Source organism: Ceratotherium simum, chromosome 27, assembly GCF_057802395.1.
Source record: "Ceratotherium simum simum isolate JZ-2026a chromosome 27, ASM5780239v1, whole genome shotgun sequence".
NCBI lineage: Eukaryota > Metazoa > Chordata > Mammalia > Perissodactyla > Rhinocerotidae > Ceratotherium > Ceratotherium simum.
Window position 1 is genome coordinate 9,031,348 of NC_141926.1, and position 20,897 is coordinate 9,052,244.

The 20,897-nt window shown below is 42.3% G+C and overlaps 1 protein-coding gene across 3 annotated transcripts in view; it reads right to left on the bottom strand.

The window, feature by feature from the left end:
- Positions 1 to 10,806: 10,806 nt before the first annotated feature.
- TTC3 (tetratricopeptide repeat domain 3) overlaps positions 10,807 to 20,897 on the bottom strand; it is a 127,318-nt gene continuing 117,227 nt past the window's right edge. For 2 of the 3 annotated variants that reach the window (XM_087418092.1, XM_087418091.1), the window contains exons 42-46: positions 19,631 to 19,992; positions 17,716 to 17,836; positions 17,395 to 17,529; positions 13,553 to 13,645; positions 10,807 to 12,362 (exon numbers count right to left, since the gene is read on the bottom strand). In XM_087418092.1, the coding sequence (XP_087274218.1) occupies positions 12,288 to 12,362; positions 13,553 to 13,645; positions 17,395 to 17,529; positions 17,716 to 17,836; positions 19,631 to 19,992 (786 nt within the window). In that variant the 3' untranslated portion in view covers positions 10,807 to 12,287. Of the gene's footprint in view, positions 12,363 to 13,552; positions 13,646 to 17,385; positions 17,530 to 17,715; positions 17,837 to 19,630; positions 19,993 to 20,897 lie in introns of all 3 variants that reach the window. The other variant, XM_087418090.1, reaches the window with a different exon arrangement.

The window sequence follows — 20,897 nt, forward strand, 5'->3', positions numbered from 1 at the left end:
ATAGGGTTTGAAATATACGACAATAACACAAAGGCCAGGAGGGGGAAATGGAAGAATATAGTTGTGAGGTTTCTATACTATATGTAACCTGGCATAATAGTACTTGAAGGAAGTTAAAGATTTATATTATAAGTCATAAATCAACCACCAACATAAAAACCCAAAGAGAGAGCTAATAGGCAAAAAAGAAGAAATAATGTAGAATTAGAAAAAATACACAATTACTCAGAAAAATGGCAAAAAAGAGGAAAATGAGAATGAACAGATACTGCAAATAGAAAGCAAAAAGCAAGATGGTAGATTTAAACCCAACCATACCAACAACTACATTAAATGTAAACATCCAAATACCCCAATTAGGTATTATGTTAAGTGAAATAAGCCAGACAGAGAAAGACAAACACTGTATGACTTCACTCATATGTGGAATATAAATTAACACATGGACAGAGAACAGTTTGGTTATTACCAGGGGGAAGGGGGTTGGAGGGTGGGCACAAGGGGTGAAGGTGTGCATTTCTATGGGGACTGACAAATACTAATGTACAACTGGAATCTCACAATGTTATAAACTATTATATCAATAAAAAAATTTTTTTAAAAAGTTAAAAACAAATACCCCCAATGAAAAGGCATAAATTGTCACATTGGCTAAAAATGTAATACCCAACTATATGCTGCTTATAAGAAATGTAGTTGAAATATAAAGAAATAAATAGGTTAAAAGTAAAGCGAGGGGAAAAGATACATTGTTCTAACACTAACCAAAAGAAAGCTGGAGTAGCTCTATTAATATCAGACAAAATAGATTTCAGAACAAAGAATATTGCTGGAGATGAAACATGGTCATTTCATAAAGATGAGTCAATTCATTAAGAGGACATAATACTAAATATTTATGTACCTAATAACATATCTTCAAAATACACAAAGTAAAATCAGAACTCCAAGAAGAGACAAATCCACAATTATAGTCAGAGTTTTCACAACTGTAATTGGGAGAATAAATTGACAGAAAATCAGAAAGAATATAGAAGGCTTGAATAACACTACCAACCAGTGCCATTGGTTGATTGACATTTCTAAAACACTGCACCCAACAACAGCAGAAAACACGTTGTTTTTAAGCGCATATAAAACATTTGCCAAGATAGACCACATTTAGGTGACAAAACAATTCTTAACAATTTTAAAAGGATTCAAATCATACAAAGTATGTTCTCTGACTCCTGAAATAAAATTGGAAATCAATAACAGAAAGACATATGAAAAACCCCCAAATATTTGTAAACTAAATAACATAGACTTTTAAATAACCCATCGGTCAAATTGAAAATCAAAATCAAAATTAAAAAATATTTTGAATTGAATCAAAATGAAAGCATAACATTATAGGTTCAGATGGGTTTAATGATGAATTCTACCAAACATTTATGAAAGAAATAGTACCAATTCTACACAAATTCTTTCAGAAAATTGAGGAAGAGGGAATACTTCTGAACTCATTATATGAGGCCAAAATCACCCTGTTATCAAAAGCAGAGAAAGACATTACCAGAAAAGATAATATAGACTGCTATTCTTCACGGACATAGATACAAAAATTCTAAAACAGATTAGAAAATTGAATTCAATGATAGTACAAAAGGATGGCCAAATGAGGCTTATCCCAGGAAAGTAAGATTGACTTAACATTTGAAAATCAAAGTAATTTACAGTATTAACAGACTAAAAAAGGAAAACTATATAATCATCCAAATTGATGCAGAAAAAAGCCATTCAAATCCAACATTGATTTCTGATTAAAAAAAACTCTCAGCAAACTAGGAATATAAAAGAACTTCCTCAATCTGCTAAAGGGCATCTATGAAAAACCTACAGCTAATATTATACTGAGTAGTAAAATACTGAGTACTTTCAGTCTAAGAGGAGGAATAAGGTAAGGTTGTCTGCTCTCGCTGCTTCTATTCAACATTGTAGTTCATTGCATTGTAAGCAGTTCAATAAGACAAGAAATAAAAGGCATCCAGATTGGAAAGGAAGAATTAAAACTGTCTGTCTTTATTCACAATGATATGATCATCTATGTAGAAAATTCTTCAGAATCTATAGGGAAACTACTAGAGCTAATAAGTAGGTTTAGCAAGGTAGCAAGATATAAAATAAATATACAAAACCACTTGCATTTCAATATCCTAGTAATAAACAATCAGAAATTGAAATTAAAATAAATATCATTAACAGTAGCATCAAAAAGAAAATACTTGCAAATAAACTTGACAAAATATGTGCAAGATCTGTACAGTGAAAACTACAAGACATTCCTGAGAGAAATTAAAGAAAACTTGAATAAATGGAGAGATATATCAGGATCACGGAGTAGAAGATTCAATATTGCTAAGATGTGAAGTCTCCCCACATTGATCTATAGATTGAATGCCATCCATATCAAAATTCAAGCAGGCTGTTTTGTAGAAATTGACAAGCTGATCCTAAAATTTATATGAAAATAAATAGAAGAGAATAGCCAAATGTAAATTTGAAAAAATAAAGTTGGAGGGCTTACATTACATGATCTCAAGACCTATTATAAAGAAACAGTAATCAAGACAGTGGCGTCAAGATAGACAAATATGTCATTTGAAAAGAATAGAGAATCCAGAAATAGATTCCCACTTACATGGTGAATTGATTTTCGACAAATGTGCCAAGGCAGTTCAAAGGGGAAAGGATAATCCTTTAAAAAACTCATGTTGAAATAATCAGTTAGCTGTATACAAAAGAAAAATGAACCTCAATCTTCATGAAACACAAGACACAAAAATTAACCAGAGATGGACCATAGACCTAATTGTAAGAACTAAAACTATAAAACTTCTAGGAGAAAATCTTATTGGCCTTGGGTAGTTTGGCAGATTTCCTGAAAGAAAAAAAGCACGATGTATAAAAGAAAAAAGTAAATTGGACATTATCAAAATTAAAAACTTTTCCTTTAATATTTTGTTAAAAATAGTTAAGAAAATGAAAAACTAAGCCACGGACTTGAAAAATATATTAACAAGACATATATCCAAAAAATGACTTATACCTAGAATATATAAAGTACCATTACAACTCAATCATAAGAAGAAATAACCCAATTTTAAAAATGAGTCAAAGATTTAAACAGACATTTCAACAAAGAAGATATATGGATCGCAAATAAGCATAGGAAAAAAATGCTCAACATCATTACTTCTTAAGGAAATGCATACTAGAATGGCTACAATTTTAAAATTTTGCCACACTCTCTGATACTGCACTTATTGCTTGGTGCTATCTGCCACACTTCGGTCAGCCTGTTATTCGGCACTCAGCTGTCTTATACAGCGTTGGTATTTCCTTGAGCCTCTGGAAGATGGACTCCAGGAGAATAGGATTGTAAACCAAGTAAGAGAAAAGCATGCATTTGAGGAAGGTGTGGGTCCAATCCAGAATAGCAATGAAGGTAATTCTAGGATGGAAGCTGGACATGAGCCTGGGAGAATTGGCTAAAGGCACAGAATAAAAGAAGAGGAGAAAGCCATGTAACCATCGGACGCCACTCGTGTGGCTTCACGAGGTAACAGGAAGGGGCCCTCCACTGCAGCTATGGCGTGGGTGCGTGCGGCAGGTGAAAGAGGATTTCGTGGCCTATACGGTTGGAGAAGGTTTTATGGCAGTGTGGGAACCTGAGCTGCTCTGGCTAAAGGGGAAGAAGTGGCCGGCAGACAGACGACTCGAGCAGCGAGTTGGCCCAGCAGGTACAAATCCTGACTCAGACATTTTCCGGCTACGTGGTGACCCTGGGAAAGTTATTTAGCCTTTTAGGTTTGTTTCCTCATCTGTAAAATATGAATAAAAGTAATCTCTACTTTGTAGGTCACTTGGGGAAATTAAACGCTGTGGTGTTTGTAACCACTCAGCAGTAGCCCGAATGTTTTACTACACTTGAGAAATGGTCCTTCATAAAATGCATGTTGGGAGAGGGGCAGGGGCTGTGTGCGAGGGTTGTGAGGAAGGTCAGAAAGGGGTTGGGAGCACCAGATTTGAAGGCCACCATAGCCTTTGTGGTGTGTGGCTCTTGTTTCACAGGTGGGGTGGGTTTTTTTAAGTGTTTATTGAGCAGCTACTATGTGCAAGCCACCCTCATTTAATACGTGTTGTATGACTGGGGAAACTGAGGCTCCAAGAGGTTAAATAATTTACCAAGGCCACACTCCTGAAGGGATGCAGGGAGCAGGCATGTGGGGAGATGAAGGGGAGATTCGGGCATCTTAGCCTGCAGTGGGAGCAGTGGGAGGGGGCTGGTTTGGGCTACGTAAGACCAGGTGGGAGGTGGTGAAGTGAGAATGAGGCTGATGACCGGGGGTGGGGAGATAGTGAGTGAAGAGCCTCAGGCCTGGGATATGTGGGCCCACTGGTGTCCTCCTAGCCCTGGAGGGCAGATCCACTGAAGGGGATCTGTGGAACCTGATTGGGTCCAGTATTTCAAGTGACTAGAGCAGAACAGGAGTGGGCCAGGGGTGTCATGGGTCGAAGCAGAGGTTCAGTTAGGAGGCTGATTGGATACAGTTGAAATTGCGTCAGAAATGCCCCTGCCTGGCCCCGGGGCCAGTCCCCTGTGAGTCTAAGGCCACACGTAGAACTAATATTCAATGAGGGCTCACCAGCAAGCTCTACTGCCTGCCAGATGCCGAAATGCCTCCGCATCGCATCAGCTGGTCTCAGGCCCAAGCCCCCCTCCCCCGCCATCCCCCCAGCCCCACGAGTGCCCTATCCCTGCCCTGGGGACCTCCCACCTCTGCACAGCCCACCAAACCAAGGGGTAACATTGGCCTCCTCGCCCTCCTTAAGCACCCAGCAGGCCCTCCCTTGGCTGGCTTTGTTCTTGCTTTCACTCTGGCAGTACGGCTCGCTCTTCTCCCTTACCTCCACAGGTCCCCCCCCACCCCCCCGCCCCCGTCTCCTTCAGGGCTGCACTCAAATGTTGTCTAAAATTGTGACCCCTCCCCTCCCATACACACTGCCTCATCCCTTTCCCGGCACCATTTTTCTCCAGATTACCATTGATGGACGTTCTATATACTTTCCTATCACAGCTGACGCCAGTCTCCCCTACTGGAACGTTGAGGACTTGAGGACGGGCCTGTCATCTCTTCTGTTCCCTGCTGTATCTCCAGCACCCAGAACAGTGCTTGCACGTGCTAGATGTTCAATAAAGAGTTGATGAATGACTGAAGGAACAAATGAATAGCGGATGTGCTGGACTTCAGTAGCCCATCAAAATGAGCGGGGCCACGTGGCTCACTCCCAGAGAGCCTCCCTGGGAGAAGTGAAGGTGGGAGAGAGGGACAAGGCCCTTGTCCCCCAGGAGAGGTCCCCAGTGGGGACAAGGAGGAGGGGAGGGAGGAGATGTAGGCTCAGCAGTCTCATAAAGGCCCAGGAAACAGGGTTTGATGGCCACGTCTCACAAAGAGAAGGGTTGTCGCAAGTGCTGTGCTCAGCTTTCAAAGGTCTGGACAACTTAGAGGTGGTGGTAGTTTTGAAACTGGAAGCAAAAGCAGTGTGGCCTCCAGTGAGGCCCCATTAGCTGGCGTCCTGCTGGCACTGGGGCAGCAGCCAGCGTCTGGAGGCACAATGCCGATCTGTTCAATTGCTTTCTTTTTTTGGAGGCTGTTGGCTCACCCCGCAGGAATGGGATGGCACTTCAGGACACGAAGCTTGGAGCTGGTGGCAGATTTCTTGGAACCGGCAGCAGGGAGATCTAAATTAAGACCTTTCTATCACACCAAATAAATAGAAGCCGAAAACGAAGGCTGAAGGAACTAGGCAAAATGCCTTTATACATAACTTTTGAAAAATGGAAGGGAAAAAAGTTAGAAAACAGAATGGTATTTATTCTCTCAAGTCCCAAGGTATTTGCTGAAAACAATGACACCTCTGTTTGACACAAAAGCACACGTTAGAAAGAGCAAGTCTCTCTCTTTGAAGTGTCCTGCCACAGAAGCCCGGGTAATAAATACCAACCGCTCTGTTGCGGAGGTTCTCGTGGCAAGGCTGAGGGCTGGCCCAATTTCAAGCCCTGTCCTCCGTCCAGGAGGTAAGATGAGTCGCCTCTGGCTTGGAGCCGTCCTCACGGTTGTTTCTTGCTTGGCACCCCTGAAGCGCACCTGCTTTGGATTTACCTGCACGCTCCTGAGCAGGGCCTGGCCAGGGGGAGGAAAGGTGCCCGCCTTGGTTTTTGGCAGAGGAAGACCTGCAGTAGGGCAGGTGTGATGGAGGAAGCAGGTTGCTGCTGGGAGGGGCTCAGAAGGAATTACTAAGAGGCTGACTCAGCGACAGACTTTGGGCATCTGTCTCTGGTCCAGCATGTCCTGGGCACAGCGGTGAGCAGTGTCTTCGTTTCCAGGATGGCAGTGACAGTGGAGCAGGCCCAGGATGGGGCCCAGGGAGGGGGCAGAAGGCACCTACGGCAGTGCGAGTGAGGACCTTCACCAAATAGAGCAGCCGAAATCATCTCAGAAGGATTTATGTGTTCAAGTCCCCTAATCACCATGTCAGACATGAAATGAGAAAGGCATTAAGGGCAACTTCAGCACCATCAGACCAGCTGTTTTCACTACAGACAAAACCCCTGCCTTCACAGATTCTTGGGGTCGGGGGGGAGCCCTGATATGTAGCATTTGCCAATTTCTGTGGTACAAATACTCCCACCACAGCCAATTTCAAGCTGTCTATGTGACACCATTAAACAGAGTTGGTAAGAGATGCACAGAATCCCATTATATAGTATTCCCACCATACAGATACTATATACATCAGTAACCCCCAAAAGCATAAAAAATGAACTGTAGTAATCAGGAAGTAATTGCCTTTGTTTTTTATATAATTTACGTAATAGTGTAAGTTTATCTAATTCAATTTTCAATAGTAGTTGTGTTTAACAGCAAGCTTGCAAAATTCCTGAAAGTTTAACAATTAGCTCTTGTTACTGGAGCCAGGGCGCCGACTCCAGTGCCCCAGACCTCACCTGGGGCCAAGGAGAACGGCAAAACTGGTCCTTGCAAAGTGGACGGTCCCCCTCGCCAGTACCAGGCAACTCCAAGACAATGCGCAACGCACCACTTTGCTAGCAAGGTGTGGTCTCTGGCTTTTTTCTCTTGACTCAGCAACAATAACAAGTTGGCATCAGTGCTGGCAGGCTGCAGCAGCTGGCAACCCAAGGAAGGTGCACCTGTTCTGCGGTGGGGGGTGTAGGTCAGCCTTGGGCCTCAGGATAGGAATTAATCTGACAGTTGTGAGGGCTGTGTGTACAGGTGGGGATGAGCCTCTCCAGGAGCTTCACCCAGGGACCATGGTAATCACTGTGCCTCCCAAGCCCAGGTTTATCAATTTTTTTTCCCTTTCATTGTTTTTATTGAAAACAATAACTAAAGTGCACACATTTTAAACATATAGCTCCATGAATTTTCCAAATGATACATTCAGGTAAGCGCCACCCAGCTGAAGATTATAGCACATTTCTGGAACCCTGGTGTGCAACCTCGTGCCCCTTCCTATCGGTAGCATCATCTCAGAGGTAACTATGATTCTGATCTCTCCCACTATAGTCTCCAGTTCTTGAAATTCACATAAATGGGAATTCTATTTTGCCTGGCTGCAGTTGCTCAGTACTATGTGAGATTCTTCCGTGTTGTTGTGTGTAGTGGTAGTTCCTTCGTTTCGTTACTGAGGTATTCCACTGTATGGATGTACCACCATTTGTCCATTCTTCTGTTGATGGGCATTTGGGTTGTTTCCCGTCTGGGGCTATTATGAATGAGGCTAACATGAAAACACTTGTACCCCTGCATTGTGAGTGTACACGTGGGAGTGGGACTGTGTCATAGTCCTACAGTATTAGCTTTAGTAAATACTGCTCTTGTGGTTGTACTAATTTACACTCCCATCAGCAGTGTATGAAAGTTCCAGTTGCTCCACATCCTAATACTTCGTACTGTCAGTCTTTTTTTTTTAGCCATCCTGATGGATATCTAGCACTATCTCATTGTGGTTTTAATTTATATTTTTCTGATGATGGATACTGAACAAATTTGACTATCAATGCCTATTAATCATGTGGGTATTCGTGAAGTGCCTATGCAAATCTTTTGCTCATTTCTAAATCTTTTTCTTACTGATATGCTACAGTTCTTTATAAATTCTGGGGTCCTTTATTGGATTTCTATTTCATGGCTTGACTTTTCACTCTGTCAATGGTAACTTCATATAGAGTTCTTAATTGTAATGATATCCAATTTATTAGATTTTTACCCTTATGATTAGTGCTTTTTGTGTCCTAATGAATCCTTGCCTATTCCTAGGCCAAGAAGATTACCTACGTTTTCTGAAGAACCTTTATTATTTTGCTTTTCATATTTAGGACCATGACCCATTTGGAGTTCATGCTATGAATGCTGTGAGGTCAAGGTTCACTTTTTTCCATATTTATAGCCAAAATTACTATTCTTGATGTAGTCAAAAACTTTTTTCCCAATTATTGATGGTTGTCTCATTAGCATTTTGTTTACTAGTGTTCTTTAATTTCTGAATAATATTTTATCTTTTCTGTTCTTTCACTCTTAAAGGGGAAATAGGAAGAGACGATAACCTGGAGGCAATGATGGAGTGAATGAACAGTTCTCACCCAGGCTGGGGAGCTGGGATTATACACCTTCTTCATGAGGATTAGCCTTGCCCAGGCCCCCCCAGTACAAACCCCCAAGCCAGCCCACCACAGAGCTCTGGTCCTAAACCCAAAGTGATCAGAAAGGCTGCCTCAAAACTGATCATCTGGGAAAGCCACAGGTGAAAGCAACCTTTGCTAGAATCATGTTCCCAAAATCAACTCAGGGAGATTTCAGGAACAAAGCCGTTAATTTTCAAAATGACTTTGAGGTGATTTGATTTCTTCTTGTTCTTTTCTCCACTCGATCACATTCTAGTCTAGGCTGTACTGAGGAAATCTACTTCCTAATCTAACAAAGCTGTTCTTATATAGGATCGCTAAACTCTATCCCTGTGCGATTTCCAAGCCCTAATCTTAATAACAATCAGCAGCTCCTCTTTATCAAGGGTTTATATGCTAGGCACTATGCTAAACACTTAAGAATTGTATTATTGATCTATATCCCTTCCGTGCCACTTTTTCAAAGCCCTTCTCTCCACCTGAAATTATGTATTTATTATTAACCGGAAAACAAGTTTCATGGGGTCCTTGTTTCTTGCACTCCTCTATCAAAACGTCTAGCCTGATGCCTAGCACACAGCAGGTACTCAATACACGTTTGTTTCCACTGGTTTCTAGGTGTTGTCCATCCTCCTAAGCAAAGCACTGAAGGTATACGGCTACATGAAGGTGGACGTCTCCCCTTAGTAGATCACGTCAGAGTCAAGAGGAGAAAATAAAAAGGGGTTAGACATGACTAATGATCAATTCTTTTTACAACTATTCTTTTAATGACATTTGATTCAAGTTTATTAATCAAGTGTGATTAAAGTTTATAACACCTAAATGTATTTCCCTTTTCTTTCATGAAGGGTCATAGTGGAGATGTTTCTGATCCTCATTCTGACAAACCATTCCATCCACTTTACTGTCTTTGCTTTTTACCAGCCTCATCAGCAAGTAAATGTTGATGACAGGAGATTCCACCTTTGGTATTGTCTCTTCTACCTGTTTCCTTTAATCCATTTCTCCAGAGAGGGTAAGCCGACTGAAACACGACCCAAAGTAGTCTCATTGCTTCAGTTTTGCAGTGTGTGGATCACTTTGCCCACCTGCCTCCACTATATAGTCTCTGAAATCACCTTAAAATTACAGTAATATTGTGCATTGCTGGGGCACCATTTCAATTGTATATTGGATTATCCATTATTTATAGCATAGATTAAGCTGTTCAGGAGGGAAAATAATCTAAACTCTTGGAAATAGTCATTGCTTTAAGTTACACATTATTCTGAATTAAACGCTATCAGAGTAAAAACAAATACTAATACTGGCTTTCTTCAATCATCTCTTAGTGCTCAGTATGCCCAGAAGGTCCTCTAAAAGGGAGACCCTACTGATCAGCCTCAGTAGTCCATGAATCCACAAATGCCTGAAAAAAAATCAATACTGAGAAATGCAATTTGATTAACTTCTACACTCTTATGTATATTCACATGGAAAATCGCTTACTTTAACCAAAACCAGGAAACTCTCTACCATCTCTGTATAAACTTTCCATTCACAAATTCAAATAGCCAATCTTATGAACTTAAGTTTAGCATCCTTTATTTAGGCACAAAGGAATGTATTGATCCAGGCTCTCAAATGTCCTAAGTTAGATCATTGGTTAGAAAACATGGGCATAACATGGCTCTTCTTTCCAAATGAAGTCACTTCTTTTTTTCTTTGTGAGGAAGATCAGCCCTGAGCTAACAGCCATTGCCAATCCGCCACCCTTTTTTCCCTTTTTCTCCCCAAAGCCCCAGTAGATAGTTGTATGTCATAGCTGCACATCCTTCTAGTTGCTGTATGTGGGATGCGGCCTCAGCATGGCTGGAGAAGCGGTGCATCGGTGCGCGCCCGGGATCCGAACCTGGGCCACCAGTAGCGGAGCGTGTGCACTTAACCGCTAAGCCACGGGGCCGGCCCCTGACGTCACTTTTTAAAATGTTCACATATGTGTCTTGAATTTTCAAGTAGAATGCATTTTTAAAATTATCTGAGAAAGACTGGACAAGCAGGACAGCACAACAATGTTATTTTAGAATGCTCTTTATTTTGACACTTAAAGGACATGTGTAAAGCATGTTCACAAGTATCTGAAGTTATGTACAAAACACGTTCTCTCACTCTCCAGCTGCTCTTTTCCTTTGTACCTGCTGCTACAAGCTGGTCCCTCCTATGTATCTTAGTATCTACAGTTCTCAGTTATTATGAACATGCAGACAATGTTTTAGGGACATGCATGGAGAATCTGCTTCAAAATATGGAGTGAGCTTCTATGGACTAAGTCACTAAGACATCAAAACTCACAGGGAACCAAGGCAGAGGAAGGCGACCAAATCAGCTCATGAACATGGGACTGAGCTTCCAGGGAACAAAGAACACACTGGAAAACCATTTTTGATCCTTCCTGTTTGAGAGAAATGGAATGTGTCCAGAATTCATGTTTCTATACTGACCACTATAAAGTCACTAAGGATATCTAATTTTTCAGTTTCTAATGCAGTTAGAGTTTTCTTCTCAGGCCACAGTACAGGAGTGCATGCATCACTTTACACAAATGTCACACACAGAGTGACTGTAACAGGGACACCACAGGATTGTCTAATTACACAATGTCTCTTTTTGGGGGTGGAAGAAGGAAGGGGGATGGTGGTGACTTTTCCCACAGTGCCTGTTGTGTGTTAGAGAGACACCCAAACACTCGTTGTCTAACTCATGATGAATGACAAATGCCACTAATGGAATAGTAAGGTATTCAAAGAGTAAGTTCCAACTGTGGGGTTGGGATGATGAATATGCAACCTCCATTGTAGGGGTAAAAAAAGGCTTGGCTGATACTAATAAAGTGTTTCGTACTCGATTTTCAAAAATCAGATTATATCTTTAGAAGATGAAAAATAAGCACTTTACCAATCTGCTAGGCGGAATAAAACAATGAAATGAAAAATCAAAATCACATGGTGTTTCAAGAAAAGGAGATTTGAATCTTTTGGTCTAAATCAGCCAATATTTTAACACTAACTACAGATTATTAAAATGTAGTGTGCTTAAGCCCACTTTTAAAACGCAGAATCTTTGAGGAAAAATGTAGGCATATTTTTAGGAACACTGACTTATAAAAATTTTAACCTGGGGCACTTTAATGGTCAAAAATACTTATAATTCAAGTATTGCTTTGAGGCGTTCACAATACTTTCTAAAAGAAGCCTTCTGTCTCAGAGAGCACCTCTGTAGCAGCCTCAACAATACAAGAATGTGGTTACACTTAATTTTATTAGCCACCATGTGGCTATTATCAAAGCGTTTAACCAGAGTGGGGAAATTACTATCAACTATATTAAAGATTGCCATTTATTAGCACAGTGACCCACAGTGCAAACAATTCTCAAATGTTTGCCTTTATACCAAAGGCAGTACACTGTATTCTTCCAATTCAACAAAGCAGTAAATTGCTCTTCAGTGAACTGTGACTAGCTAGAACAGCAGGCTGGCCTCTTCCAGAAGGTGGAGGCTACTCTTCTGACGGGAGATCACCGTCAAGGCAGGCTGGGCAAGCACTTTGCCCTTTAAGCCATCGCTTACAACACTGAAAAGGAGAAAACAAAATCAGTTAATGCCTTTAGGAGCATGTGGAGCCTCAGCTGTCCTGTGCTGCTCCTCAGCAGACACGGCTAACTTCACCTTAAAGTCTGGCGGGGCCTGGAGCCTCCCAACACTCAGACACAGTGAAGCCTGCTCAGACCAGGAGTGTGGACCAAGCCTCAGGAACAAATAAGCCCGCCTCAGAATCTGACCCATGAACACTCGGGGCCTCCGACCTGACCTCGGGACCTCCCCTCTCCAGTTTCCCCACACCCCAGCTCCTTTCTTGACGCTTCAGCTGCCCTGACTTCTAGAGGCTGCCATTTTCTTGGCTCTTGGACTCACTCACCCAGTTCTTAACCCATTGCCTCTCTGCGTGGTCTTGGTCCTTGCACAGCCCACCAGCCCACACATTACAGCCTTTACTGGAGGCTGTCTACATATCATGGTTCAAGTTGCTCCTGGCTGGCCTGCTGCTGCCACAGAGTTGGGTGTGTGTGCGAAGTCTGAGAGCCCAGGCATGACACCCCTACACCTGAGGGAGGCAGGCCATGCAAGAGACTCTGCAAGCTGTCGACTCCTAGTGAGCATGCTATATCTATCCCTTTTCTCAGGGATTAATCAACTGACACAGCAGAGACCTGATCTGTTCTAATCCAGCAGCAGGGGTGCAGGAAGAATGTTCATAGCACCCAAAACACAAAAACAGTTACCCACAAATCTGGAAAGGTACAAGTCAGTCTCCCAGGGTCAGGCGCAATGGACCCAGCTGGGTTTAGTTTTCCTCCCCTAAAATGTTAAACTTACTTCATACGCTGCACTAAATTGACAAATGTTGCACTGTGTATCTATTTCGCCATGTATGTAAGAAATCACCTTTCAAGGAACTAATACTGCTTTAATTTCAGCACCATCGTAAGCTGATGGACCCGACTGTTCTTCTCCACCCACGATGTGATGGGCGGAAAGGACAGTCTGCAGAGCCACACACCCCAGGGCCCAGGAACCCTCTCCCCTTCACACAGCACCAGCCTTTGGCAAGGGAGACAGTGAACATTGACACGAAGAGGTTTACAAAGAAAACACTTTGAAAACACAAGTAGTATTGATGCCTCGGAAAAAAGTCCCTTGTTATTTTCAAAATATTTCACAGTCAAAATGCATGATATGAGGATGGCCAAAGAGAATTCTTACCCCTTTGTGAAACTTGTGCCCACATTTTAGCACACGCACATTTTTGGATCTGAATACCTCATGGCATATTTCACAGGAATTTGCAACCAACACCTGTGGAAACAAATGTATCTGAATAATAAAGAATAACTACATTCCTTTTTGCTACATGAACTCTTCCTACAAGCGGCCTCCAAACACTTTCACCACTAAGGTAGCAAATTATTCCCAATTACAGCTAAGCAGACTGAGGGAACAATTTATTTTTCATAAAATTTCTTAGGAAAAAATATAAACATACAAAAGTACAAGTATACTTTTAAAGTTCTATTTTCTCAGAGAAAAAAATGTTTTATATGGTTAACAGATTCCCAGGTAAAATACTACAAATGCCTGTTTATCCCACCCCATAGCTAAAATATGGTGCTAGCTGAACATTACAAATTAATCATTCATCTAATTATCTAACAGTTGGGGACAGTAACATAAATTACAACATATCCACACTGTGGACTATCACGGGGCCGATGAAAATCATGATGGAACTACTCAGCCATAAGAAATTATGAAATCCAGCCATTTGTGACAACATGGATGGAACTTGAGGGTATTATGCTAAGCGAAATAAGTCAGAGGGAGAAGGTCAAACACCGTATGATCTCACTCATAAGTAGAAGATAAAAACAACAACAAACAATCTCATAGAGACAGAGACTGGTGGTTACCAGAAGGGAAGAGGGGAGGAAGGATGGTGAAAGGGGTGATTAGTCACATGTGTGTGGTGAGGGATTATAATTAGTCTTTAGGTGGCGAACAAGATGTAATCTACACAGAAATTGAAATATAATGATGTACACCTGAAATTTGTACGTTATAAACAAATGTTACCTCAATAAAAAAAAAATTCATGATGGAAGTCCATAATCCCCAACACAGAAAGAAAGCTGGTCACTACAGCCCTCTGAATAAAAGCAGGTTACAAAACACCATGTATCATATAATTCAATTTTTTAAAAATAAAGAGAATGTGTATATATAGAGATATCTAGAAAAGAGTCTGGAAAGATAGAAAATGGTAACAATGGTTACTTTTGGTTAAGAGAGATTTAATTTTTTTCTTTGCTACTTTCTAAAGTTCCTGTGAATGTGGATTACTTGTGCAAATCAAAACAAAACAAACTGATGGCTCATTCAGCAAACATCCACGGTCAGGGATTGTGCAGGGCGCTGGGACACGGGAGATGAATGGGAGGGTTTCTGGCTCAAGCGGCTCACAGTCTGGTGAGCACAGACAGCATTTTCTGTGTGAAAGCAGAGCCAGAGTGTCACCCTAGGACACCAGGCACAGAGTCCCCCTGCAGCTCACAGCACTTAGCCCACACTGCATCATTATTTTCAACTCTCACTCCCCTCTTAACTCTGAGCACTCTGAAGGCAAGAAATGAGCCTTATTTTTTCTGTGTCCTTAGCAGCTGGCAAGGAACCTAGCCCCAACCCAATGCTCCATAAACTGTGGAGGGAGTGAGTGAACGCAGTCCTGGCCGTGGGACTAAGGTTAGGGAGGGGAGCTGCGGGCAGTGCCTGAAGGTCTGAAGACTGTGAACTGCTGAGAGGGGTTTTCTGTCTTTCCCATGGCACTGACGCTGCCTAGGCAGAGAGGGGGCAGATGTGGTAGAATGAGGTGTTCTCCATCCTCTGCGGCCCCTGATGCAGTTTGGGAAGAAATGGAGGCTGGGAAGGGCAGGTTAAGGCCTCTGCAAAGCTCAGAAGTAGGCTTGGCTTGAAAAATCCACAGTTTGACTATTTCCTAGCATGGAAAGATGGGCACAATATATTCCTAAGTGGGAAAAAAAGGACACAGAAAGTATGTACAGTTTTGACTAAATTCATATACACACACATAGGAAAGAGTTCAGAAAAATGTATACCAACATGATAATACTGGTTTAGAGGGGGGTTTTGGGGTTCTTTAAGTGCTCTTTTTATTTGTACTTTCTATTGTGAACATATATATTACTTTTGTAATTTAAAAATATAAAGCAAATTACCTTTAATTTTTTAAAAAACTACCTACAATTATCAAATTAAGTTCCAGTTTGCATTCATATTTTTCTTAAAGTCAGCTTTTACATCTTGATTATCATCAACATCAACTGTGAAATACAAAGATCTCTCCCCCCAGGTGATTACAGTCTGTCTTGGGGTGGAGGTGGCCAATAAGCATGCACGCATGTGTACACACACCTGCTCCCGTACCGCATACACTCACGTCCATGAGAATGCTCTGAGGATTCTTCCTGGTTGGAGGACCACAGAGCACGTGAGCAGTCGAGGACACCCCTGGGAGAGGGAAGGGGCTCTAGCCAGGCCTTGCAGGAATGCTCTGCATGCTCATAAGCTCTCTCTTTGGGGTGAGGGTAGGGATGAGACCCTCTGGGACTTGAGTGTATGTGGTGTGGAAAATCTCCAAAGGGTAGGAGAAAGTGAAAATGTACGGGCAGAATAAAAACATAAGTTCACAAAAAGACTCACTGTTTAGCTCAAGTCAGCAAACTAGTCCTCTTGTGCAATCTTGCACTGCTGACTCCAGTATGGGGCCTGTAACTCTTTCAACTTCAATTTCATCTACACTCTGATACCGTAGTTGGACAAAAGGGAAAACGTGAGCTACACCAGAATTCAGTCTGGAGCCCACGGCCCTGAGCCACAGAGGTGACGGCCTCTCTTTCAACCACACATTCAGTGCCAACTGCACGGTCCCACCATCGGCCAGGCAGTGCAGAGAGGATCAGGGAATTACATGCTGCACATTCAAATCCAAGGAATGTGTGTTGGCAAGCTTCGTGAGTCATCTATGCCTCGGTTTCCCCATTTAGAAAATAAAGACTATTGGGGCCGGCCCGGTGGCGCAGTGGTTAAGTGCGCGCGCTCTGATGCGGCGGCCCGGGGTTCGCCAGTTCAGATCCCGGGTGCCCACTGACGCACTGCTTGTCAAGCCATGCTGTGGCCACGTCCCGTATAAAGTAGAGGAAGATGGGCACGGATGTTAGCCCACAGCCAATCTTCCTCAGCAAAAAAAAGAGGAGGATTAGCAGATGTTGGCTCAGGGCCGATCTTCCTCACAAAAAAAAAGAAAAGAAAAGAAAAGAAAGACTATTATACAATGCCTTATCAATTGAGATCACAGATATGAAGGAATTTTATAAAAAGTTCTATGTAAATGTAACATTCTTATTGTCTAAAAGGACAATAAACAACTTACATCAGTCTATCAAATTAAATGGGCAAGTTTAGCCCATTCCAGGGGCCCCCCCCAGGCACTTGAGGGGAAAGGAAGGGAAGCAACCAACCAGCGCTTGACCCTGGTGATTCTACTGTGGCACTTCACCCAGACAAGCTGAATAACCAGATCTGATCCGAGCTCACAGTGTTATTAAGTGATGGAACCAAGTCTGTGTGATTCTAAAGCCCAGGGTCACAAAGAAGAAAGTTACCCAAAAATCACTTTCCTCAACTATTCAAAATAACACATTTGATATAAAAATGAATGCATTTGACCATCTGAGGCCCAGTTCTCACCACGTGGTTGGAGCTCTTCTAGCCACTCGAGTGCAGGGCTTTTCTCCGCGGGGCCCCACGGCACTTATAAAGGCAGAGAGACAATGACCTTGCCCTGTGTGTCACTGACTGTTCTAACAGGACACTGAAGTACACCCATATTTGGTTTCTAATTTTAAGATCAAATAAATCAGGACTAGAAACGAAAAGAATGAAGCTAAATCACGCACTAACAGTTTTGTTTCCTTCCTGTTGTTCATCAAAAAGAACAAAACTGACTCTACAGTCATACATACAACACTCACAGGGACATCTTCTGTCTTCTGCCCCTTGGTTCTGGGTGATGGTCCAGTGATCACGGAGGATGGGCCCTGGGAGGCCCTGGTCACAGAAGCAGCAGAGCTGGGCTCAGATGGCCTCTCGTCCTTTCCTGGATTTGGCTACAGAGATAATGTAGGGTGGGAAGCAAGTTCAGTTACCCAAAAGCTTGACCATCTTCTGTCTTTAGTAAATTGCTCTCCACATTTTGGTTGGAAGCATTTTTTTTTTTTTTTTATAATTCTCATTTTTTATAAATAGATAAGGATAAAGTGGAACATTTTATTGTATCTGGATGAAATACTGACCTTTCTCTGTTCGTCTAGAATGTGTTCTGTCACTCTTTGGACAATTTCATCAAGACTCAATCCTGAGAGTGAGTTCTTGTTTTTGTTTCGCACTTTTTTAATCAAACCAGCAAGCTCAGTGCTGAAAGGGAAGGTGAGGATAAATGAGAGCAGAAATGCATTTCCTACTGCTAAGAAATATTACGTGCCAATAGTAACCCAACAGTTAAAAGAGACAAAAACAAATACACACAAACAAAATTAATTTGTAAACAACAATATTGACCGTAATAAAAAGCAGCAGAATAACTCTTTCCAAGGAGTTACGAAAACTTCAGCATTATTTCTAAATATTTATTTTAATAGAATTTCATAGATCCATTTGGGATGTCCATCTTACTTAGAAAACTGACTTCCCACAGCCTGGCTAGATCACAGCTTTATGCAAAATCACTGAACCATCAGACACCGTTGGTTCTGACTTGAAATCAATAAAATCCTCTGTCTAAGAGGAAACTAGTTTTGTTGACTTCCTCCCCTAAAAAATCTAACCAACAACAAGGTTTTTCACAGCCTGAATGTTTCACAAGTACCAGTGGATGGGAACTATACCTTTACTCAACAGGAACTTGATATTGTACCACTAACACCCCAAATGTTTTACCTTTCAGAAAATTAGGATGTATTTCTGTTTGGTTGTTTAAACTGTCAAGTTTAGTCAGGACTGCTAACAATTTTATTTGTAAGGTACTTTTGGCAATTACAACTTGAACATTTTCACAACATTTTACATTGGCATGGTAACTGCTATTGAGAGGACTTATGTTGCTCAAACTGAGGCAAGGCTAAATACGCCCATGTGCAGATAAAATATACTTACTTTCATACGGGCAGTGCTCTACCGATAGATGCAAACCATTAATTCTGGCCAATCATAATTTAACAACTACTTTGTTTCAAAAGTATAATTTGACAGCCTCTATCTAATACTGTATCAAATACAGAAATAACACGGGAGGTGCAGAGTCATTCCTAGATGTGGATTCTTCTCTTCTGAGCTGTACTCCAGAGACACTCCCTCTGCCTCATGGTCTCTCTTGGCTGAGACAAGGAGCACCTCTGCCTCCTCGCACCAGCCTGGAGAGTGAGGTCAGAGGTCGATGCAGAAGCACTACTGAAGTGCCTGAATGACAACTCTTGCTGACTTAGGTAAAAGCAGTTCTCCCTACCTTCACGAGGATCCCTCTGTAACATGCCCACACACCTGATTCACTGTCGAATTACATCTAGTCTTTTCAGCTGATGCCTAACAAATCAGAGGTGTTGTCCAACAAGGTATGCCTTCTTTGCTATATGTGTAATTTTTTCCCCAAATGATACGAAACTAGTGTTTTGCAGTTCAGTTAGTGATTCCATAACTAGCGTTGGTGTACGTAACTGATCTCATCGAAATCTTTTTTTTTTTATAATTTTATTTATTTATTTTTCCCCCAAAGCCCCAGTAGATAGCTGTATGTCGTAGTTGCACATCCTTCTAGTTGCTGCATGTGGGACGCAGCCTCAGCATGGCCAGAGAAGCGGTGCGTCGGTGCGCGCCCGGGATCCGAACCCAGGCCGCCAGTAGCGGAGCGTGCGCACTTAACCGCTAAGCCACGGGGCCGGCCCAATCTCATCAAAATCTTAGCAAGCTGCCATGGGTTCTGATGAGTGGTGATTACTCAGTGTTCAGTGTTTTCAATCTAGATAGGCACATTAAGAAGTTTATTTAAAAATGCTCACCTCTATGTTTTACAAAAGGAAATGTAGCACTTGTCTTTCTGAGTAAAACAATTATGCAGTCCTTTCCACTCAGCCCCTAATTGGCCATAATTTCACCTGGTCAGGAAACCTTAGTTCAATAAAGAATTTAACAGTCACAGATATTTTATATTCGTACCTGTTGTAACATGGGAATACCACTGACATGTGCTCGATAATACTATTGAACGGCTTTTTTGGAGACTGGCTTGAGCGAGTAGCACGTCCTGGAGGAACAGGCAGTTGCTGATCAGCCACGAGGCTTTGTTTTGACTGAGATGCCTGGCCAGTGCTCTTAAGCTCTGGCAGCCAGGCGACTTCCAGCTGACCGGAGAGTGATCCTGGCAGCGGTGGAGAGGGAGCCCCCACTGGGCAGTCCCTGGCAGAGGCCAGACCTGAATCCTTGGGAACTGTTGTTTGCCTTCCAGTCCCGTGACTCGTAGAAGTCAAGGGACCTTGATCATCATGGCCTACAGACTCAGGAAGTGACCTGGGACGAATCTGTGAGGAACACACGACGGTAGTATTTAGAGAAACATCCATGGACAAAGACTGACGATTAAACACGACTATAATAAAACCTGGGTGTTCAAGTTCACAGGAAACTGGAATACAATAAATTAAATGGTTTTGTTTTTAAAAAAATTACTGATCATAACATAACTTCTTAGTTGTCACGACAAGCGTAGGACTCTGACTTCTAACTAACTCTGTATAATTCATTATTTTCCCTGTAAAATTAAAAAAAACTGCCTAAATAAGAACATTTCACCTACCTACTTGCCCTCCTTCAACTCTCACCTAATCACACTTCTCCCTTCCCAGCTAAATGCTGGGGCTGATCAATCAAAACAGCTGTCCCAACACTCCCCAAAACCACCCTTGCCAAGGCCACCAAAGTCTCCATCCCACTTAGCCCAAGGAACACCTAGAGATCACTGGTCACCTTCTTTTTGTCCAAATGAGCTCTTCATGGCTCCAGGCTGCTGGCTTCCCTCCCTCCTCTCTCGGGCGCCCTCTCAGCTCTCCCTGCAGTTCTTATGCCTGTCCATGCCTTAAGTACTGATGTTCCTTATGGCATCGTCTGAGGCCCAAATCCCTCCTGCTATACCCTCTCCCCAGGCCACTTCACATTCTCTCATGGCTTGATGACTATGTGCTTGCTCCTGATAATGCCCCCCTTTTAAAAGATTCCAGTCTAGAATATTTTCTTGAGATCCAAGTCTGCAAATCAAACTTCCTACTGGGCAAATCCACTTGAGCGAGTCCAAGGCTACTCTAACGCGATGTCTTCAAAACCCGCCTTGGTGCAGTCTCCTCACCCTGCTCTTCCTCTGGTGCCCACCTCACTGACAGAAACCCGGACTCATCCTCAACTCCCCAACAGGCACACACTGCAGTCTAAT